Source organism: Heterocephalus glaber, unplaced genomic scaffold (genome assembly GCF_053883595.1).
Source record: "Heterocephalus glaber isolate CG9 unplaced genomic scaffold, H.glaber_assembly_v1.0 deba00000347, whole genome shotgun sequence".
Lineage (NCBI taxonomy): Eukaryota > Metazoa > Chordata > Mammalia > Rodentia > Bathyergidae > Heterocephalus > Heterocephalus glaber.
In genome coordinates this window covers 39,512,766-39,532,002 of record NW_028258143.1, presented here as the reverse complement: position 1 = coordinate 39,532,002, position 19,237 = coordinate 39,512,766, and the positions used below count along the sequence as shown (strand labels likewise).

Here is a 19,237-nt window from a genome sequence, read left to right as displayed (position 1 = left end):
TAACAAGAATAGCAAGATATGGGTAGGCACTGCTTTCAAATGTCATTGTTGTGAACTTTAAATCTGAATAGCATGTCTCCCAGGCTTCAATTTTTAACTCTAAGGTATTATTTTATCAAATTTTTCTCACCTGACGTGTAGCTCAATGTAGAGTACTTACCTTGTATGCCAAAAACTCAGGATTTGATCCCCCACATTGTGCAAAAAGCAAACAAAATATAAAAATGTTTTCTTTCATTTTACTGAGCATATTTCATAGAGGTACTTCCTCTAGATATTTCAGTTCCCTTCTCAATAGAAGATATTTTCCAGAATATAGCACACGCATATATAGGGCTTGAAACAAGGTCATCTGATCACTCTGAGAACTGTAATGATACCTATTACAAAAGTCAACCATACTGTACTTACGCCCCAAAACAAACATTTCTTTCCACTTCAGTTCACGCCACTGAGCACTTAAGCAAACAAGATAAAAGACTCTTGATTTTTCCTCCCCGGGACTCAGGTTTCTGGGTCATACTCTCCACCTGTTGCTTTTCAACTGCACTTAGTTCTTCTCCCTTATGATTTGTTTTCAAGCATACTCCCATTAGTATATTCAACAAGGCCCTGTCTCTGAGCTGTTGCCAACTTCTCTGTTTGCCAGACATTGACTGAAATATTACCTGTTCTTGATACGCACGCTGTTTGAAGCAAATCGCAGACATCATATCGCTTTATATATTTTTATATGTGCTTTTTTTGGGGGGGGGCAGTACCAGGGATTGAACCCAGGGCCTCACACATGCTAAGCAAGTATTCTACCACCGAGCTACATCCCCATCCCTTACGCATATTTCTAAAAGTTAAGTGCCACACTTTTAAACTTCTCACTATCCTATCTTTTAGAAGTAGTGCTAAAAGCTACTAAAGTCTAAAATCTAAAATATCCTCTCCTTCCACCAGTTCAAGGCATTATGCAAGACTTGCAAGACATGAATATGAAACATTCCATATCTTTGGTTCCAATGAGGAACCTATATTAACCTTACTAAATAGAATTAGTACTGGTAAACTAAAAAACTATTACCAGGAGCATGTATTAAAACTTACAGAGGCTCTTCTTTCATAATATGTGAGATGAATTGCAAGGTACCATAGTGTTGTCTGTAGAAGCTAAAGTGAAAGTAATAAAGAGACTGGCTTTTAAAGTGAGGCATACTAGAACTTAAGATTTGACATATAAGTATTTTTGGATGATCAGACATGTTTGTGGTAGTGGGTTGTTTAAGTAAAACAGAGATGAACGACATCGGAACTAAAGAAAAAGAATCTTACAATTTTTTACCTAGTATTTTTCAGTATTAAAAGCTTGTGAAAATTTCTTCATTTGCTCTCTTTAGGCATAGATTGAAAAACTATTCTTCAGCTAATTTTTATATTCTCTCGCGCACTCTCTCTCTCTCTGTCTCTCTTGACTAAGGAAATAAATGGTGATATCTTCACCCATTTTTCTTCTTTTTCTTTAATATCCATATTTGTCTCCTCAATATTTTAGTGCTCCTTTACATACTATAAAAATTTGCTTTGCAGTGACCATGTGCATTAGAATCACATTGTTTATGAATAGTAATCCCTATGTCTTGTTTAGAAGTGGAACCCAGGAATCTGATCTAAAATTATATACAGATTACTTGGGCACTAAAAGTTTGTTTTTCTCTGCTAAATCACTGTAGCTTTCTCATTCTTTTCTTACCCCCTACTAAACCAAAAGTGATAACTTATGCTAAGTAATCCATGATAGATATTGATTGCAAAGAAGAAGCTGTTCTGCCAAATAAATGGTAGGCTTAATATTAATGCTTTATTATTTTCCTTTATTCTCTACCTTATGGTCTTTTTCTTCTAATTCTCACATTACTCTTTTTTTGTGTAACTCTGCTTTAAGGGAAGGAGATACCTCAGGGGCTGGCAATGATTGTGAGTCTGCTTATTGAAGGGTATGTGTGTGGAGAAGGCATAGGCTACCTTGGAGCAGTTAACGCAAAGTCACTGCAGGCAGAATGTAATAGCAGGAGTGACTCTCCTTATATGCATTTTATGCTAGGTAAATAAATCTTCAGACAGCACAAAAGAGTATAGGTTTGCAATCTGTAACTGTGACTTCAATTTGGCTTCTTGTTGTAGAAGTGTATTATTGTCTTTTATGCCCCAAACCCTCGTAGTCAAGAAAAGCTGTTTGTGTGTGTGTGTGAACACCAAAACGTTTTTAATTCATTGTTACTTTTAGTGTTTTGTTGTCTATCAGCAAATGCTATTGAAATAACTTGTTAATAACTAAATAACTTAATCTTGTTCCTCTATCATTTCAAGATTTTTCTTTTTATCCACTACAATTATCTGTTCTTTAAACAGAAAACTTGCCTTTATGTGACCTAATATCCCTTTCTGCCAGCTTTGGATTTTCTTTGTCCAATAGTCTTCAATATTCCAGAAATATGTATTTCTCCTTTATTATACTTTTCTATCTCTTTTGATATAAACTATTAAGTTATTTGATGGTAACTAAAGGAGCCCCATAAGTATTTTATTACCTATTTTATCTTTTCCACAACACTTACTGCTCTATGGAATTAGATCCTTTTAGATTAAACATTTGTATACCTCTCCCCACTATCACCACTAGAATGAAAGTTAGTAAAAGACCAAGGACTCTTGTACAGTTACAGACAGATACCTAAAAAGATGTGTTTGGCACAGTATAATACATTTTTGGCTATTCACTATCTGCACTAAAAGAAGGCTAAAGCTAAATATATATAATTTCAACATGTTTTATTATCAGAAATTGTGTGAACTGCTGTTTTTAAGGTCATACAGTTTGAAGTGTAGGAGTTATATGAGTAGAACTACATGTATACGATGTTGGTAATTTCAGTATTCGAGATGTGACAGAGCTTATACTTGTTGATAATGACTTCCTATCAGATAAATTATTTGGTCATTTTGTTAAATAATTAGACTTAACAATATGTGACTGTTTCCTTTTCTCTAAAATGACATTTTGAGTTTGAAAATTAAAAGACATACCTCCTTTATTGAAATTTGATTTTTTCAAAAAAATAAAACCTTGCCAAACATCTTGTCTTTAATCCAGAAACCAAGAAAGAAGGCTATGGAAAGTTCTAGCAACAGTGATAGCGATTCAGGCACATCATCAGACACCTCAAGTGAAGGCATTAGTAGTAGTGATTCAGATGATCTAGAAGAAGATGAAGAGGAAGAAGATCAAAGTATTGAAGAAAGTGAAGATGATGATTCTGATTCAGAGAGTGAAGCACAACATAAAAGTAACAACCAGGTATAGTTTTGTGAACAGTATCCAAATATTATTCATATTTACAAATTAACTAATTTATTTTGACACTCAAAGTCTCTAGTTTTAAAGATAATCACCTTGAAATCTTCCTGTTGCTCAGAAAATAGGAAATGTTCTTAAAAGGACATTTGGTATATTTTTTGTTAGCTTTATACTGTGTATCTTTCTTAAGTCATTAGGAACACTTTTAAAAGTAATTTTTTATCCAAGATTTATTGCTTGATAATCTTCATAGATAATAAGAAATTGCCTTTTATACTTTATTTCCAGGTGCTATTACATGGTATTTCAGACCCAAAAGCAGATGGACAGAAAGCAACTGAAAAAACCCAGGAAAAAAGAATACACCAGCCATTACCTCTTGTGTCTGAATCCCAGACTCACTCATCATTCCAGTCCCAGCAGAAGCAGCCTCAGGTTTTGTCACAGCAGCTTCCATTTATTTTCCAAAGCTCTCAGGCAAAGGAGGAATCTGTGAACAAACATACCAGTGTAATACAGTCTACGGGATTGGTGTCCAATGTGAAACCTTTATCTTTGGTAAATCAAGCCAAAAAGGAACCTTATATAAAACTCATAGTTCCTTCTCCTGATGTACTTAAAGCAGGGAATAAAAATACCTCTGAAGAATCTAGTTCTTTGGCCAATGAATTGCGGTCAAAACGGGTGAGTTAAAAATTATTTATACAAGAATTTTATTATTAGAAAAAATGTGAGACTAAAGGGATGATAGAACATACTTAGCATATGCAAAACCCTGGATTTGATTCCCAGCACCAGAAAGAGAGCTGTTGTGCAGCCTTGCTATACACAGTTTTAAATTACTTAACTTTTATATTTTCTTACTCTGTAGGAATAGAATATATGTGTGTGTGTGTGTCTGTGTGTGTGTGTGTATCAGAGTAATAAATTTCTCTGATTGTAGGCTGCAGATATAGTTCAGTAGTAGAATATTTGCCTAGCACATGTGAGTCCCTGGATTTGATTCCCTAGCACCACAGAAACATTTTTTTCTCTGATCTTATATTCATCTATACATCTGTTTTTTTGGCAACACAATCATGCCATCCCATTCCCTCACACCTAATATTTTAGGAGTAAATAGGGATAAATATATTTGAATATGACAAGTTTTCTAATCACTTTTTTAAAAATTAATGTCCTTTTCTTCTAAAATCAATTATGTTCTTGTAGTAATTTACCTCTGTGGTCCTAGAATTTATAACTTTTAAGTATAAAACTGCTCTATAAAGAATCATTTCTTGAGCCTATTGTGGTAGTATGTGCTTGTAGATCCAGTTACTTGGGAGGCTGAGGCAGGATGATCAGTTGCACCCAGGAATTCAGGGCCAGCCTAGGCAACATTGATTCCATCATTAAAAAAAAAAAAAGAAAAATTCATTTTCCTTTGCAATTCTTAATGAACTATATGAAAGTAACTTCTACTTACATAAACACCAGAATCACTTTTTTTTTCCTTTTTTGGGATCAAACTGAGAAACAATCTACCACTGAGCTATTTTCACCCTCCTTTTCACTTTTGTTTTCAGACAGGATCTCTTGAATTTGCGTACACTAGCCTCAAATTTTCCATCCTCCTTCTTCAGCCTCCTGAGTAGCTGAGCTTAGAGGTGTGCACCACTATGGCCAGCTACCAGAACCATTCTGCAGAACAGTTTTTTCTTTTTTTTTCCTGCTGTTGATTTTATATTACTACAGCCTGTGTCCAGTAGAATTTTAATAATTAAATGACCATTGCTTTATATTCTAGAATTAGCCCAGCATGGAAAATTACTATGTTTGAACATAATATCCTATCTCTTGGTTACAAATATTACTATATTCTCATCATTATTATTAGGCATCCTAATCATTAGATAACACTTTAGACCCCTTATAATGTTTGCTAGTCATTGTTTTAAGTGCTGGACATGCATTTACTCAGTGGATGATAATATCTGTCAGTGTTACCAATATTATTAATTCCATTTACAGATGAGAAAATTGAGGTAGTAGAATTTAAACAGCATTTGCAAGATTACGCTGCTGGTTAGTAGTGGAGTTAGAATTCAATTCTGGGTTATTTGGTATTAGAATTCTTTTTTTCTTTTTCTTGGTACCAAAGATCGAACTCAGGACCTTGCGCTTGTCAGGCAGGCACAGTGCCACTGAGCTACATCCCCAGCCCGGTACTAGAATTCTTAACAACTGTGATAAACTGTTTTCTTTTCTCAAAAAATTCACAATGTCTATTTGCTCGTACCATAAAGAATGTAAGAACTGTGATTTGAACAAATCAGCCTTTTTTGATAATCTAAATAAATGTGTGGTTCTTAAACCTAACTACACATTAAAATCACGTGGGAAACTTTAAGAAAAATACTTTTGAGGATAATTAAAACAGAATCTCTTACGGTATAATGTCCTGGAGTTTTAAAAATGTATAGACATTTGATGAGGTGACTGAAATGATGGATTTGAGAACCAATGATCTATATAGAATGATCAGCAGTATCAGAATATCATGCATATCTCTTGTAAAGAACTGCTCAAACCCAAGGAAGTTTTATCAATGTCACATTGTTGACTTTCTATCACTAAAACAAGCAAATTAAAAATTACATCATTTAAATTTTAATTTTTCATTACTATGTTATTTCAGTTTAAGAAAAGTGAACTTACAGAACCACATCAGATTTTTTGTATTCCAAAAGATTCTCTAATTTTTTCAAAGGATTTCTTAAAAGTTTCTTTAAGTAAAAATTTTATGTGACTACTTATTAGAAATTCATTTATTAAACACTTGCTTACTAAGTGTAGTAAAGTTAAGCTTTTGTATGTATGATCTTATTTCATCTTTACCAAACCACATAAGCTAATGCCAAAGCTCAGACATTATCACTTCCTAATATCATGGAACAAGTTAAGGGCAGAAGAAGTTTAAACCAAGCATTCTGATGAAAAAAGGTGATGTTCTTGTTATCTGGAAATTATTCAGAAATAGAATACAAATTATATGAAATGATAATGATTAAATGGAAAATATTTTATGCCAATGGACATTTTTATCAAATTCAGTGCTGAAAGATGTTATCTAGTCTTTACCACTATCTTGTATTATATTAGATTATTTTAGAAGTTCTTCTCTTATAATAGCTATCTTTCTTTATATAGCAGTCTAACATTCAGAATTTTAAAAAATTTCTTATGATAATCTCACTTCTCATGCCACCTTTTGTGTATATGTCTGCCTTCCATTAGTTTATGATTTTGTTGTGTTATTTTATCATTGGCTCCTTCATTACCTTCACATTGTAGATACATAATCCAATTCAATATATACGAATTGGATATATACACCAGAAGAAGAATTTGGAGGTCTTATGTCAATAAACTTTTGTCTAAAGACATTTTGCAGTCCACAGAAACTTAGGTTGGGGCTGTCAGAGCAAGAGCTTAGAGGTTAGACGGACTTTCCACCTGATCTTTTCATATAGTACTGCAATCGAAATGGATATCTTAAAGCAGCAAGAGATTTATTAAATATAGAGGCTTCAGTTGTCTTTCTTTTTTACACATTATTCCTGATATTAAAAAGGACAATATATTTACTGTAATAGAATAACCTACTTAACTTGAGATAAAATGTTGTAATATTTGGTTATTCTTTAAAACTTATAAGTATAAATATATGAGAAGAGATTCTTTAGAATTATAGCAAGAAACAGAAAATTAAAATACAAGTGGAAAATTTTTATTTTTATGGTCCTTTTGATCCTATGTACTTTGAAAGAAAATTTACTACTTATAAAAAAAAAAAAAAAAGAGTACAGGGCCAGGGATTTAGCTCAGTGATTCCGCCACCTGAGTAGCAAGCACAGGGTCCCAAGTTCAATCCCCAGTTCCAAAAAAAAAAGAGTACAGAATGATTATGTGACAATTAAGGACTAAGGGATAAAAATACAGTGGTACCTCAGTTCATGAACTTACTTTGTTCTACAATTTTGGAATAATGGCCACGTTTGTGTTTGGGAAAGATGGCTCTTGTCACGTTTGTCACCTGATGTAGAGTTTTGCAAACAAAAACAAAATTTTGCCAAACACTTCTATTTTCAAACTAAATTGTTTACAAACAAAAGCATTTGTGAACTGAGGTACCGTTCAATGCATACTAATTTCTTTTCTGCTGAAAATGTAAATCTTGTACATCTGAAAGTATTTTATGTAAGAGTTGCTATAAAATTCCTTCTAAAAGGTAAATCCATGTCTTATATAATTTTCCATATTTTATTCACTGAATACTAATTAAACAATTTCTCTTTGTAAAGTATTGCCTGTGGAATGAATCTGGCAGTCTTTGTTTACAAAGAATTATTTTAATAACTTTCTAAATTAATACAGTAAAGATATTAAATAAGGTGAAGTAGTTTATGTAGAAAATTCTTTGTTGCTTATTAGTAGTGTTGTTTAAAAATACTTAATAAGTCATTTTATATGGCATCTGCAATTGCACTTAAATTCTTAACACAAATCTTTGCTAATTTGAGTGTTAGCGGCCCAGGTTTGATGCTGAAAAGTTGCTGGTTTTAATTTTTCAAAGCAGTCATTTCTTTTGTTTGTTTGTTTGGGTTTTTTTTTTTGGTACTGGGAATCAAACTCAGGACCTTGTGCTTGTGAGGCAGGAGGCTGAACCACTGAGCTAAATCTCCGGCCCTCAAAGCAGTCATTTTTAATGCAGACTTTACTAAAGTTAGGAAATTCAGCTCTATTTTTCTTATTTTAATTATTATACTTCAGTTTATTTTATATATTATTTTAATTACTCTACTATAGTAAGATTTATATGGCTTTATAGTTTTCAAGGAGATTTTAATAGCTAAATATTTTGTTTCTTAAAAATATGCACTTTATGTCTTAATGGTTTAAAAATTAACTTTTCCCAAGGAAATTATTTTTCTAAACTGTTTACCTATATAATGTTAATGTGTAAAGGCACTCTAAGTCCCACAGAATATTGAACCACCATTCCCATTGGTTTAATATCTTTGTATCTATTATTTATTCATTCATTCATTTATTTGTTTATTGTGCTGGGGTTTTAATCCAGGGCCTCTCACGTGCTAGGCAAATACACATCTTCAGCCCTCACAATATCTTAAATCTTTGCTTCAGAGGTTTTTTTTCTCAAGAAATCATTTATTCACAATGTAGGTTTTTTTTGTTTCAGTATGTAACAGGTTCAGAGTTCTAAGTAATGTTTTGGGAAGACTATAGATGACTTTTCGACTCTGAGGGATTTATTAAAAATACTATACATTAGTGCCTGGGATTTAGCTCAGTGGTTCTGCTGCCTGCCTCGCAAGGGCAAGCGCAAGGTCCCGAGTTCGATCCTAAGTACCAAGAAAAAAAGAATACTATGATCTAAAATACCTTATAGTATAATAAATGTAGTATGATAGACTATAAGGAGGTAAAGAAGCTCAAAGGATAAAGGTACAGAGTACTTCTGGCTAAGATAAACGTGGAAAGCATCTTGAAAAAAGGACAATAATTCATCAGTTTGAAATTTAGCAAAGGAGGATATTTCATAGACAAAATGGTTATAGCAAGATATAGATACAGTGAAAATATGACATGTCCAGGCCTTAGCAAATGATCTACCTCAAGGTATGTCAGTGCCTCATGATATAGTGATTTGTGTATTAAAGTGTAGAGTTTGTAATGTTGGTGATACTGCAAGAGGCTGATGAAATAAAGCTAATCAAAGGTAAAATTGGTGTTGGTATATAGTGTATACTAGAAGTTTAGTGAGAAGAAATAAGGGCATGGCTTAAATTTGAACAATAATGAAACAATCCAAAGATATGGTAGTATGGCCAACTTGGGAAAAAAAAGATGTTTTTAGGATTTCAGATTTTGACTACTGTAAGAATGACAATAGCATTGCTCCCAACAATAGGGCCAGGGATTTAGCTCAGTGGTTCTGCCTCCTGCCTCACAAGTGCAAGGTCCTGAGTTCGATCCCTGGTACCATTAAAAAAAAAAAGAATGACAACAGTAAAGAGAAGAGGACAGTCATGAAGCATATATTTTTTTTGAGGAGAAAACTAATTGAATTTATAATATATCAAGTCTAGTCAAGGTTCAGCACACAACTGGTCATTGTTGCCACTTACAGCACTTGTATGGCATAGTGTCAATTTGTATATGAGCAACTGTTTTCGGATATTGAAAACAATCTTTGTTTTTATGGTACATTTTGTTTAGTTTTTTAACTTATGTTTCAACAGGAACAATATAAACAGGCATTCCCATCACAGTTAAAGAAACAGGAATCATCTAAGAGCCTAAAGAAGGTTATTGCAGCTTTGTCAAATCCAAAAACAACCTCTAGCTCACCAGCACATCCAAAACAACCAGTAGAAAACAACCACCCTAATCCATTCTTGACAAACGCACTTTTAGGTAATCACCAACCAAATGGAGTTATTCAAAGTGTGATTCAAGAAGCTCCTCTAGCACTTACAACCAAAACTAAAATACAGAGTAAGATTAATGAAAATGTTGTGACTGCGGGTAGCACCCCTTTTTCCTCACCTGTAAATCTGAGTACAAGTGGGAGAAGAACCCCTGGCAGCCAGACACCTGTGCTACCCTCTGCCTCTCCCATACTGCATAGTCAAGGAAAGGAAAAAGCAGTTAGCAATAATGTAAACACATTAAAAACACAGCATCACTCCCATCCTGCACAATCTTTGGTGGAACAATTTAGAGGAACAGATTCAGACATTCCCAGTAGTAAAGATTCCGAAGATTCAAATGAGGACGAAGAGGAAGATGATGAGGAAGAAGATGAAGATGATGAAGATGATGAATCTGATGACAGTCAATCAGGTTATTTTCTGTTTTGAATTTTAATGTATTTCTCTGAATTGTGAACCAAAACATTTTAAAGATCTTAACTCACAGACTTAAAATCACTGTCATTTATTGTTTTATGTATCTCTGCATTTCTACTAATAGCTGGTAACTTATATGAGTAAAGGATACTGGAAATTCCAAGTTAAATTATCAGCTTGTTAGTCATCTGATATTGAACATATAATAATTTTAATGTGAATATAAATGATGCATGAATTTAAAATTTTCATCAGTTTGCTAGTTTTCATTTCATTCAGAATCACTTATCTTTCCCTATTTTCACTTCTTTTGCTACTAGTTAAAATGGCATTAGATATTTTAAACAAAGGTAAAATTTTAATTACAGTCATTCAGAAAGTACCAAAAACCTACATCTCATGAGCAGTCATTAGTAGCATAGAATTTATTAAATAACAAGGGGTTATGGAGTAATCCCCTGATTTGATTTTGATTAATTTTTCTAATTTTTTTGACGAGGGGAGATTGTTTTTGAAAATGTAACATACAAGATAACTTAATTATAAATATGCAGATAGCTGCATATTATAAAAGCTCATAGATTTGTGATTTATTAATCAGCCAGAAATTTAACTGGCATATTTAAATAATAAATTTTCTAGCAGCCAATATAAATAGGAAAGTATAATTATTTATACTAACTTAAAGTGTCTATAAGTTAAAAACAAAGTTTTTCTCAGGGTAAGGACAATTCTTGATATTATCTTTAATTTCAAGCATGATAGTAAATTTATCTGTACTTATTACTTTTAGAAACTAACTTATACAAATAATCTCAATGTAGACAAATAGTACCACACCAAACAGAATTCCCCAAATGTTGCTGCGTGGTTGTTCTTGTGATCTTCACGATATAGTCCATATGTTAGTCTTATGTTAATCAAGTTTAATTTAGTAATAGATTTAACTACAAAACTAGGACAAATTTATTGAACTGCTCTCTTATCCTAACACAATTATTTCCATAAGCCTACTTTTTGTAACACCTGAAAACCTAATGATGTCTTATACCTAAGTTTTAAAAAAAAAATCTTCCCTAGAAGATTTTTTTACCCCAAAGTCCAAATGAAAGGATGATGATATTCCAGATATTTCTTCCTCACACTAGATTTAGTATGCTTCTGAAGTCTTTGGAATCTGTTAATTTAGATACTCAATTGTATTCACTCTTTTACTTCAATTTCTCCATTAAATTAAAAGTGGTTTGAAGCTACAAAGTAGAACTAATTATGTGAATAGTACCATGTGAGAAATGTTTTAAGATTCAAGTGTTGAGGAAAACGGGTCAATTTAAGAGTTTTGAAGATTTATAGCCTGCATACACTGTACTCAAATGGCTTATAAGATAATTTTTTACATTTCTTCTGGGGAAATTGCTTGTTTAAATTCTTGGTCACAGATTCTTGTTCTTGAAGTGTTCTGTTTGATACAAAGTGCAAATTATTTGTTATTATCTATTTATAATATACAAGTACTTCTTTTACTTCTCAGAATCAGATAGTAATTCAGAATCAGATACAGAAGGATCAGAAGAAGAAGATGATGATAAAGACCAAGATGAATCAGATAGTGATACTGAAGGAGAGAAAACTTCAATAAAACTGAATAAAACTACTTCCTCTGTCAAGAGCCCTTCCATCAGTCTTACAGCTCACTCTACACCTCGTAATATCCATATAGGAAAAGCCCCAGGCTCCGCTCCTGCTGCCTTATGTTCTGAATCTCAGTCACCTGCTTTTCTTGGCACATCTTCTTCCACACTTACTTCCAGTCCACACTCTGGTATCTACATTTATTTTTATCATTATAAAGTAGAAGTCAAACTATAATAAGAATTTATATTGTGTCCTAGAGATGATCTCATTGCAAATAAGTGTTACAGGTAGATTTTAGATTAGCTATGAAAGGTTAGTGTGTATTTTCAAAGGATATGACCCATTTCTTGATCTCTTTAAAATTTTTCTGGGCTTTCAATTTAAAAATCTGATTAATGCCAGGTATGGTGGCATATACCCGTAACCCCAGCACTTGGGAGGCTAAGGCAGGAGTTTGAGGCCAGCCTGAGTTATATAGCAAGCAAGTTCAAGGCCAGCCTGGACTACATAGCAAGATGCTGTTTCAAAACAAAACAAAAAGTGTGACTGATGATAGCTCTTTATTTTTTAATTCTTTCCTGCTTGTATGCTCATTTTATGCTTTTGGTATATACATTCAGTTGATAATTGGATTTTTTTGTACTTTGTAAAAGATTATTCGGACAGTTGTATACCCAACATATAGTCAATATCATTTCTATTAACAAGAAACATTCTTATTCCATTAACAGACTATATCTTTTTTTTTCCTATATGACTTTTTATAAACTTCTGGAGGTCTTTATTAAGCATTTATACATTTAATATTCTAAAACTATCCTATATACTTATTCAGTAACTTAGGAAATACAGGTGTGTGGAGTAAAATGTTTTATTATTTTACTTATTTTACTTTCTTGACAATTTCTAGGTTTTTTTTCATTTACCATAAACTAGTATGATATCTTACTAATTTGAGATGAATTTATTTGTATTTATGAAGCTTAATCTTTGTCTTACAAAAAAATTACATATACTCTTAATCTTTTTTATGAGATTTAGATTGTTAAAAGACATAACAGTGTTTTTAACCATAGATATGTATGCACAAAGGAATTAAAATGAGAGAAAAATTTATATATTTTTTAGTTTGGATTGTAATTTTTAGAGACATACTAGTCATTTTGTCATTAAGACCAAAAGGAAAAAAATTCCTCTACCTTATCTAGTATGTTTTGTTGAAAACCACCTAAGAATAATGTATAAATTTGACAAATACACTAGTATCCAAGTCATTAAAATATATTTTTAAAGAAAAGTTTGTAAACTATCAGAAAACTTTCATCCTTATAAGTTAATCTTTTATATTAACTGGCTGAATTTTCTTAAAGGCACTTCCAAAAGAAGAAGAGTAACAGATGAACGTGAACTGCGTATTCCTTTGGAATATGGGTATGCAAAGTTAGGTTTTTTATTTTACTTTTGCATATTTGATGTATAGTTCTCACTCTCCACTATTAATAAAAGAAGTGAATATATTACATAATATTAACTTGACCAGAAAGCAAAAGGCAAAAAATGTTAATATATCAGAAAACTGAAATTAAGCCTATTGCCTCATGGAAGTATGGCAGAGTGAGGATGGACTCACGCAGCCAAGTGAGGACATGCCTAAAAAATCAACCAAGAGCAAGTCATATGGCAATGAGCAAGAATACAGTTAAGATGACTGACAATTTTTGTGAAGATGAAATTAAAAAACAATTAAAACAATTGTGGTCAAATGTTAGGGACTCAAACAGAGTTTGGTTAAATGGTTTAACTAGAACTGACACATTTCAGGTTGGATGTACTTGAGCCCCAGACAGCAGAGAACCAGGTTTATTGCACTCTTCTCACTTGAAGCTTTTCGGGTCTAAAAACTCCATATACAAGCTGGGCATGGTGACATACACCTGAAACCCCAGCAGGTTGATGCAGGAAGCTCATGAATTTAAGGCCAACCTCAGCAACATAGCAAGACCCTGTCTCAAAAAAAAATATATATATATATATACATTAACACAGTTGCTAAAATGTCTAAGTGCTTAAAGTAATTCTAGTTACAATTTCTAAAATATTTAATAGACTTTAACATTTTTAAATTGACCATTTGATTAATTTATAGTTGAATTACGTAAAAATCTACAGTTAAAATAATAAATGGTTTGGAGTTATATAATTACAAGTTTATTTTTGTTTCCTTTATGTTTTCTGAAGTGCGTATGTACTATGTATTTTTTAATTTTTAAAAACTTTTTTAAAATTATGTATGTCATAACCCTCATTTCTGTTACACATAGCTGGCAGAGAGAGACAAGAATAAGAAACTTTGGAGGGCGCCTTCAAGGAGAAGTAGCATATTATGCTCCATGTGGAAAGAAACTTAGACAGTACCCTGAAGTAATAAAGGTACATACTTTTCAACAAATAACACATTGGTGCATATTAAGCGTGCTTATGTAAAGAAAAACTGTATTTGTTTCTCAGATAAAGTTCCTTGATACAAAATAGTCTCTTGTATGGGTCTTTTGTGCTTAATCTAAATTGATCTCTAATAAATCCATAGCCCCTTGATAGAATATTCAAAGCATTAGTGTCCCAAAGCTAGCTATACATCAAAGCTGGGTTGTAATTATTAAAACCTGAAGTGGAAAAATATGTGATTTTTTCAGTATCTCAGCAGAAATGGAATAATGGATATCTCAAGGGACAATTTCAGCTTCAGTGCAAAAATAAGAGTGGGTGACTTCTATGAAGCCAGAGATGGACCGCAGGTATCCAATTTTTAAAAAGTATAGTCTTTGAACCAAAAAGTAGTTCCATAGCCTAAATGAAGTAAATTTAGCTACAATCTGGAGCATTGCCTTTTTTTAGTTAATTCGTGTAGGTATACATACAACTCTGTGGTAAACACTAAGACCTCAATTTACTGTTATAGTAACAAGGAGCTTTGACATAAAACATCTTTTTCATAATTTAAGGAAACTTTTTCCTGTTCTTTAATTCAGTTAATAATTTTACAGTTTATGCAGGTATAAAAGTATTTGCATGTTAATGTGAAATATAATGAGAAACATTAGTTCTCTGAAAGGTAAAACAATTTTTAAAAAATTAATTTGAATAAGCAAACCATGATATAAGTCAGTCCAAAAGAGAAAAAATATCCTTTAGTTTTTTGGAAGGATCTTGTCCATCTGATTATGCCACACTATATGATGTATTTCACAAGGTTTATAATTTGAAAGGTAAGTGTTCTTAAAATTAGATCATGAGCCAGGCATGGTGGCACATACCTATATCAGCACTCAGGAGGCTGAGGCAGGAGTATTGCAGTGAGCTCAAGGCCAGCCTGGGATAGATAGTGAATTCAAGGCCAGCCTGAACTACATACTGAGATCCTGTCTGCAAAAAAAATTAAATGAGAATGAAACTTATCTTTTAAATTAAGCACGCATATTTCTGACCATAACAGCTCCCTTTGAGTTTGTGGATTAAGTACACAATTTCACTAATCATCACAAAGAACCTTTTGTTCTATGTCTTCCCTTTATTGTTTTCCCTTTGTTCCTTGTATTCAGCTCCAAATGATTGTTCCCTTTACCTTTATCAGATCTTTTGAAAGAGGTCTTAGTGTAAGGAGTGATGAGTGATCTCCTAGGCCTAGATTCTTGCTAATACACGAAGTAGTTTTGTGATTCTGAACAACAATAAAATAACATCCCATTTTTCCTTCAATTTCTTTATCTTCCAAATAAACAATAATAATTACACTTCTGCCTAATAGAATTATAGTAAGGTTAAAATGCAATTATATGCACAAAAATATTTCAAAAATGTTAAAATGCTCCACCAACTGAAATTGATATTTATTTTCTTGACTGATCCTTTCTCCCCTTTGGCACAGGTTTTCTGGCAATTAATATCTTCTTTGTAAATTATTAGGCTTTTCCATCCTATCTTACCCTCTAATTTTATAGTGGTAGAAATGGAGAAGGCCTTTCCCATTTCTAAAGATGTTTTAGAGCCAAAAAATTGAAAGTTTCAAGATCACAAAGCAGTGATTTAACTGAACTTCAGGGTTATGAAAAAGTGTTCTTTTGCGTACATCATGTGACCTGTTTTCCCTTATTGTCCAGGACTTTTTAAGGAACAAGTTACATCCAGACCTACTCATTTCTTTACTGGTAGTTCTAAAATGCCAAAATATATTTGAGATTTAATTTCTTTACAACAATATGGGATTCCTCTAGTTTTCTTTTTTTTAAATGTAAAAGAAATTGATTTAGACTAAAGCTGTCCCAGATTTAAACTTTGTTTAGTGAACCGCAGTGCTACTTTACATATTCCATACAACCTAGATTAGTTTTTTTCAGCAACAAAACCTATTAGAAGGCAATAATTTTATAAAATAATATTTTTAATCTTTGGTTTATATTATTAGAACCTTGTATTATTTATGTCAAATACATCTTTATGTTTTTAAATTCAATAGAGTTTTGCTCTGAGGGGAAGCCTAATTGCTATTCAATAAATAAAAGATTTTTAGTTTTGTATCAGTGATAATTAGACTTAATCTATAAATCCTAATTACACAAAGCAGAATGTTTTTTGACATTCACTCACTTATTACACATAATCAGTGTTTTTAAAATGCATATTGTCTTGCTGCAATCAATAACAATCGCAAAATATGATAAATTACTAAAGCTATAATAGGTTAAACTGCCAATATTTTAGCAGAGTGATAGAGGAAAATATTTTGAGAGCATTTCTCTTAGTTAAAAAAAGTAGTAAGTTGAATTCATTTTAGGGTACTTTTAGAGATCACTAGTTAAAGGTAAGTAATCCAAAAAATGTTTTAATCCACTAGAGGTGCATGTAACTATATAGCCATATATGTTTCTTTACAGTGTTTGATTTTTATATATTTATAAGCATATGGTTAATTAGAATTGTCTGTAAATAGGTAAGAATTTTCTATGAAAATTAACGAAGGTTATATAATTTTGTCATAGTAAATGTGATGTGAAATAATTTTGATCCACCTAAAGTTTATAGAGGCAAAGCATGCATTGGCACAGAGATACTGTTAACATGCAGTGATTACATGTGTTTATAATATGTCTAAGTTTATGGTTTGATTGTGAAACATATATTAAAAAACAAAACGGTGTTAAAAGACCAGAAGGAAATGTGTCAAAACTTTAACATTGAACATAATGGTTGATGATTCAATGGAGTTTTGGTTTTTTTGCTTTTTACATTCTTGCATGTTTTGTATTTTCTAAATCTTGCTTCTATCAAGTATAGAATGTGGAAATTTTTTCTTACCTTTTATAAGTGGTATTTGTACACTTATAATCCAGTGAAGCTAAGAATTCATGGTTTTCCCAGTGCATGGAGATTGTACCTAATACTTTCAAATGTTCCAAGCTTCTTATACTGTATCTATTTGGGTGTCTGATAGCAAATGGAATGCTATATTTACAGATTTATTAGTATTCCTTAATCATTCTAAAAATAAAATATTTTTCTTGGAACTATATTCTCTCCAGATTTTTTTTGAGATGCAGCAAGAAAATAACCAATATTAGTTTTATAAATTCTAATTTTACTTACATTTCAAAAATTACATCAGCGTCATTCCAAAACTCCATATATTATGTATGAAAGTTAGGAGATGATAATTTATGCTAAAAGGTCATATCTTCAGTGGAGAATCATGATTATTTTGTATAAATTAATCATTTTATTTAAGATATTTCTGAGTTTAAGATGAAAATAGTGGCTAACATTGCGTATGAGAGGATGATGAGTATGAGAGCTCATATTTATTGAAACCTAAGGAAATTCATCTGTAAGTGAAGGACAACAGTCTAATGATTACCTTTAAAAAGAAAAAGAGAACCCCTTAATTCAAGTGAAGAGGTTTATACAAAAGTGGAAAAAAATAAAACCCTTAATCTGTTATTTATTTCAGTCTATACATGTGGTGAGAGATTTATAGAATCAGCCACTTGTCAGCACCTTCTATAAAAACTTTACTTTTTAATCACTTTGTGGTCTTTTGGCTAAGATAAAGTGTAAAAACTTTACTTCTAGGATGATAAGACTTGAAACAAAACACATTATAGTGCTGCCTATAAGTCCATGCTATACTAGCTAGCTAGCATCTAATGAATCTTTGTTAGCTATTCTAACCTTTTGAGATCCCTTCAAAAGAGTATAAGATTTTTGAGAGACTTCTGCTTTGTTATATTATAATGAACTTGCTGAACCTAATTTTTTTCATTGTTTGTGTTTGTGTTTATCTATTTACTTGATTGTCAGAATAATAGAAAGTAAGGTTAAGCTAGATGGGTTTTGGTAATTATAAAATAGTTATTTTTATTTACCTAAATATGATATGAAGGTCAAAGTTATTCAGGTTTTTCTTGGGAATATATGAAGGTATCATAGTAAATTGTTAATGGCAAAGATTGCTTTAAAATATATGATGATCGGGCCAGGAATTTGGCTCAGTGGCACTGTGCCTGCCTGGCAAGAGCAAGGTCCTGAGTTCAATCCCTGGAACCAATAAATAAATAAATAAATGATGATCTACTTTGGAAAACATTTTTGTGAATTATAGAAAATAAAAGATTTAGTCACATATAATTGAGTTGATTTTTTTCAACAAGGAAGTTCAGAAACATTTAGAGTATTGAATGTCTATTGTACACATCCCAAAAAAGCAAAGATGCAAATAAGAAACAAGTTAAAAATGAATCATAAAATATTGCCTTCTCTTTCTACTTGAGATGTTGTATTTTTTAAAAATATAGAGTCCACCAAAAAAATGTATACACACTTAGGAAAAGAAAAATAATAAATGTCTGAAAGCTAATGGCCACCACTTTGAGCACCTCTTGTAATTGTAAAGGCCAAAAGGTAACTTGTATTAATCTCATGATGTCTGAATAAATTTAGTATTAAAATATTTATTCAAGTTTTTGTTTTCCTGAAATGTGTATACATTTTTTGGTGGATTCTGTATATTCTTTTAAATGGCATAATTCTGTGAGAAAAGTAAAATGCCTGTAGTTTTTTGTAAAAATAGTCTTTTTATAGATATTTAATCAATAAATATTTATGATAGTACTTATTATGACAGTCATTTCAGTTGCCAAATTAATCTTCCCTAAAGGTGATTTTCTATAAAAGAAATTGTGAACATACGTTTTATTGCAGAAATGAAGTTGAAAGCCTGAATTTGAGAGTAACTGAACAGTACAAAAAATATCATTAATTTAGAGGAGCTTATTATCCTGTAGAATTTAAC

At 31.8% G+C, this 19,237-nt stretch overlaps 1 protein-coding gene across 46 annotated transcripts in view; it reads left to right on the top strand.

The window, feature by feature from the left end:
- Nucleotides 1-19,237, top strand: part of Baz2b (bromodomain adjacent to zinc finger domain 2B) — a 411,121-nt gene that overhangs the window by 287,844 nt on the left and 104,040 nt on the right. For 27 of the 46 annotated variants that reach the window (XM_087196344.1, XM_087196196.1, XM_021265788.2 and 24 more), the window contains 7 exons: nt 3,140-3,343; nt 3,632-4,027; nt 9,652-10,255; nt 11,792-12,082; nt 13,266-13,326; nt 14,217-14,325; nt 14,589-14,690. In XM_087196344.1, coding sequence (XP_087052470.1) covers nt 3,140-3,343; nt 3,632-4,027; nt 9,652-10,255; nt 11,792-12,082; nt 13,266-13,326; nt 14,217-14,325; nt 14,589-14,690 — 1,767 coding nt within the window. The remainder of the gene's footprint in view (nt 1-3,139; nt 3,344-3,631; nt 4,028-9,651; nt 10,256-11,791; nt 12,083-13,265; nt 13,327-14,216; nt 14,326-14,588; nt 14,691-19,237) is intronic. The other 19 variants (XM_087196318.1, XM_087196276.1, XM_021265831.2 and 16 more) reach the window with 1 other exon arrangement.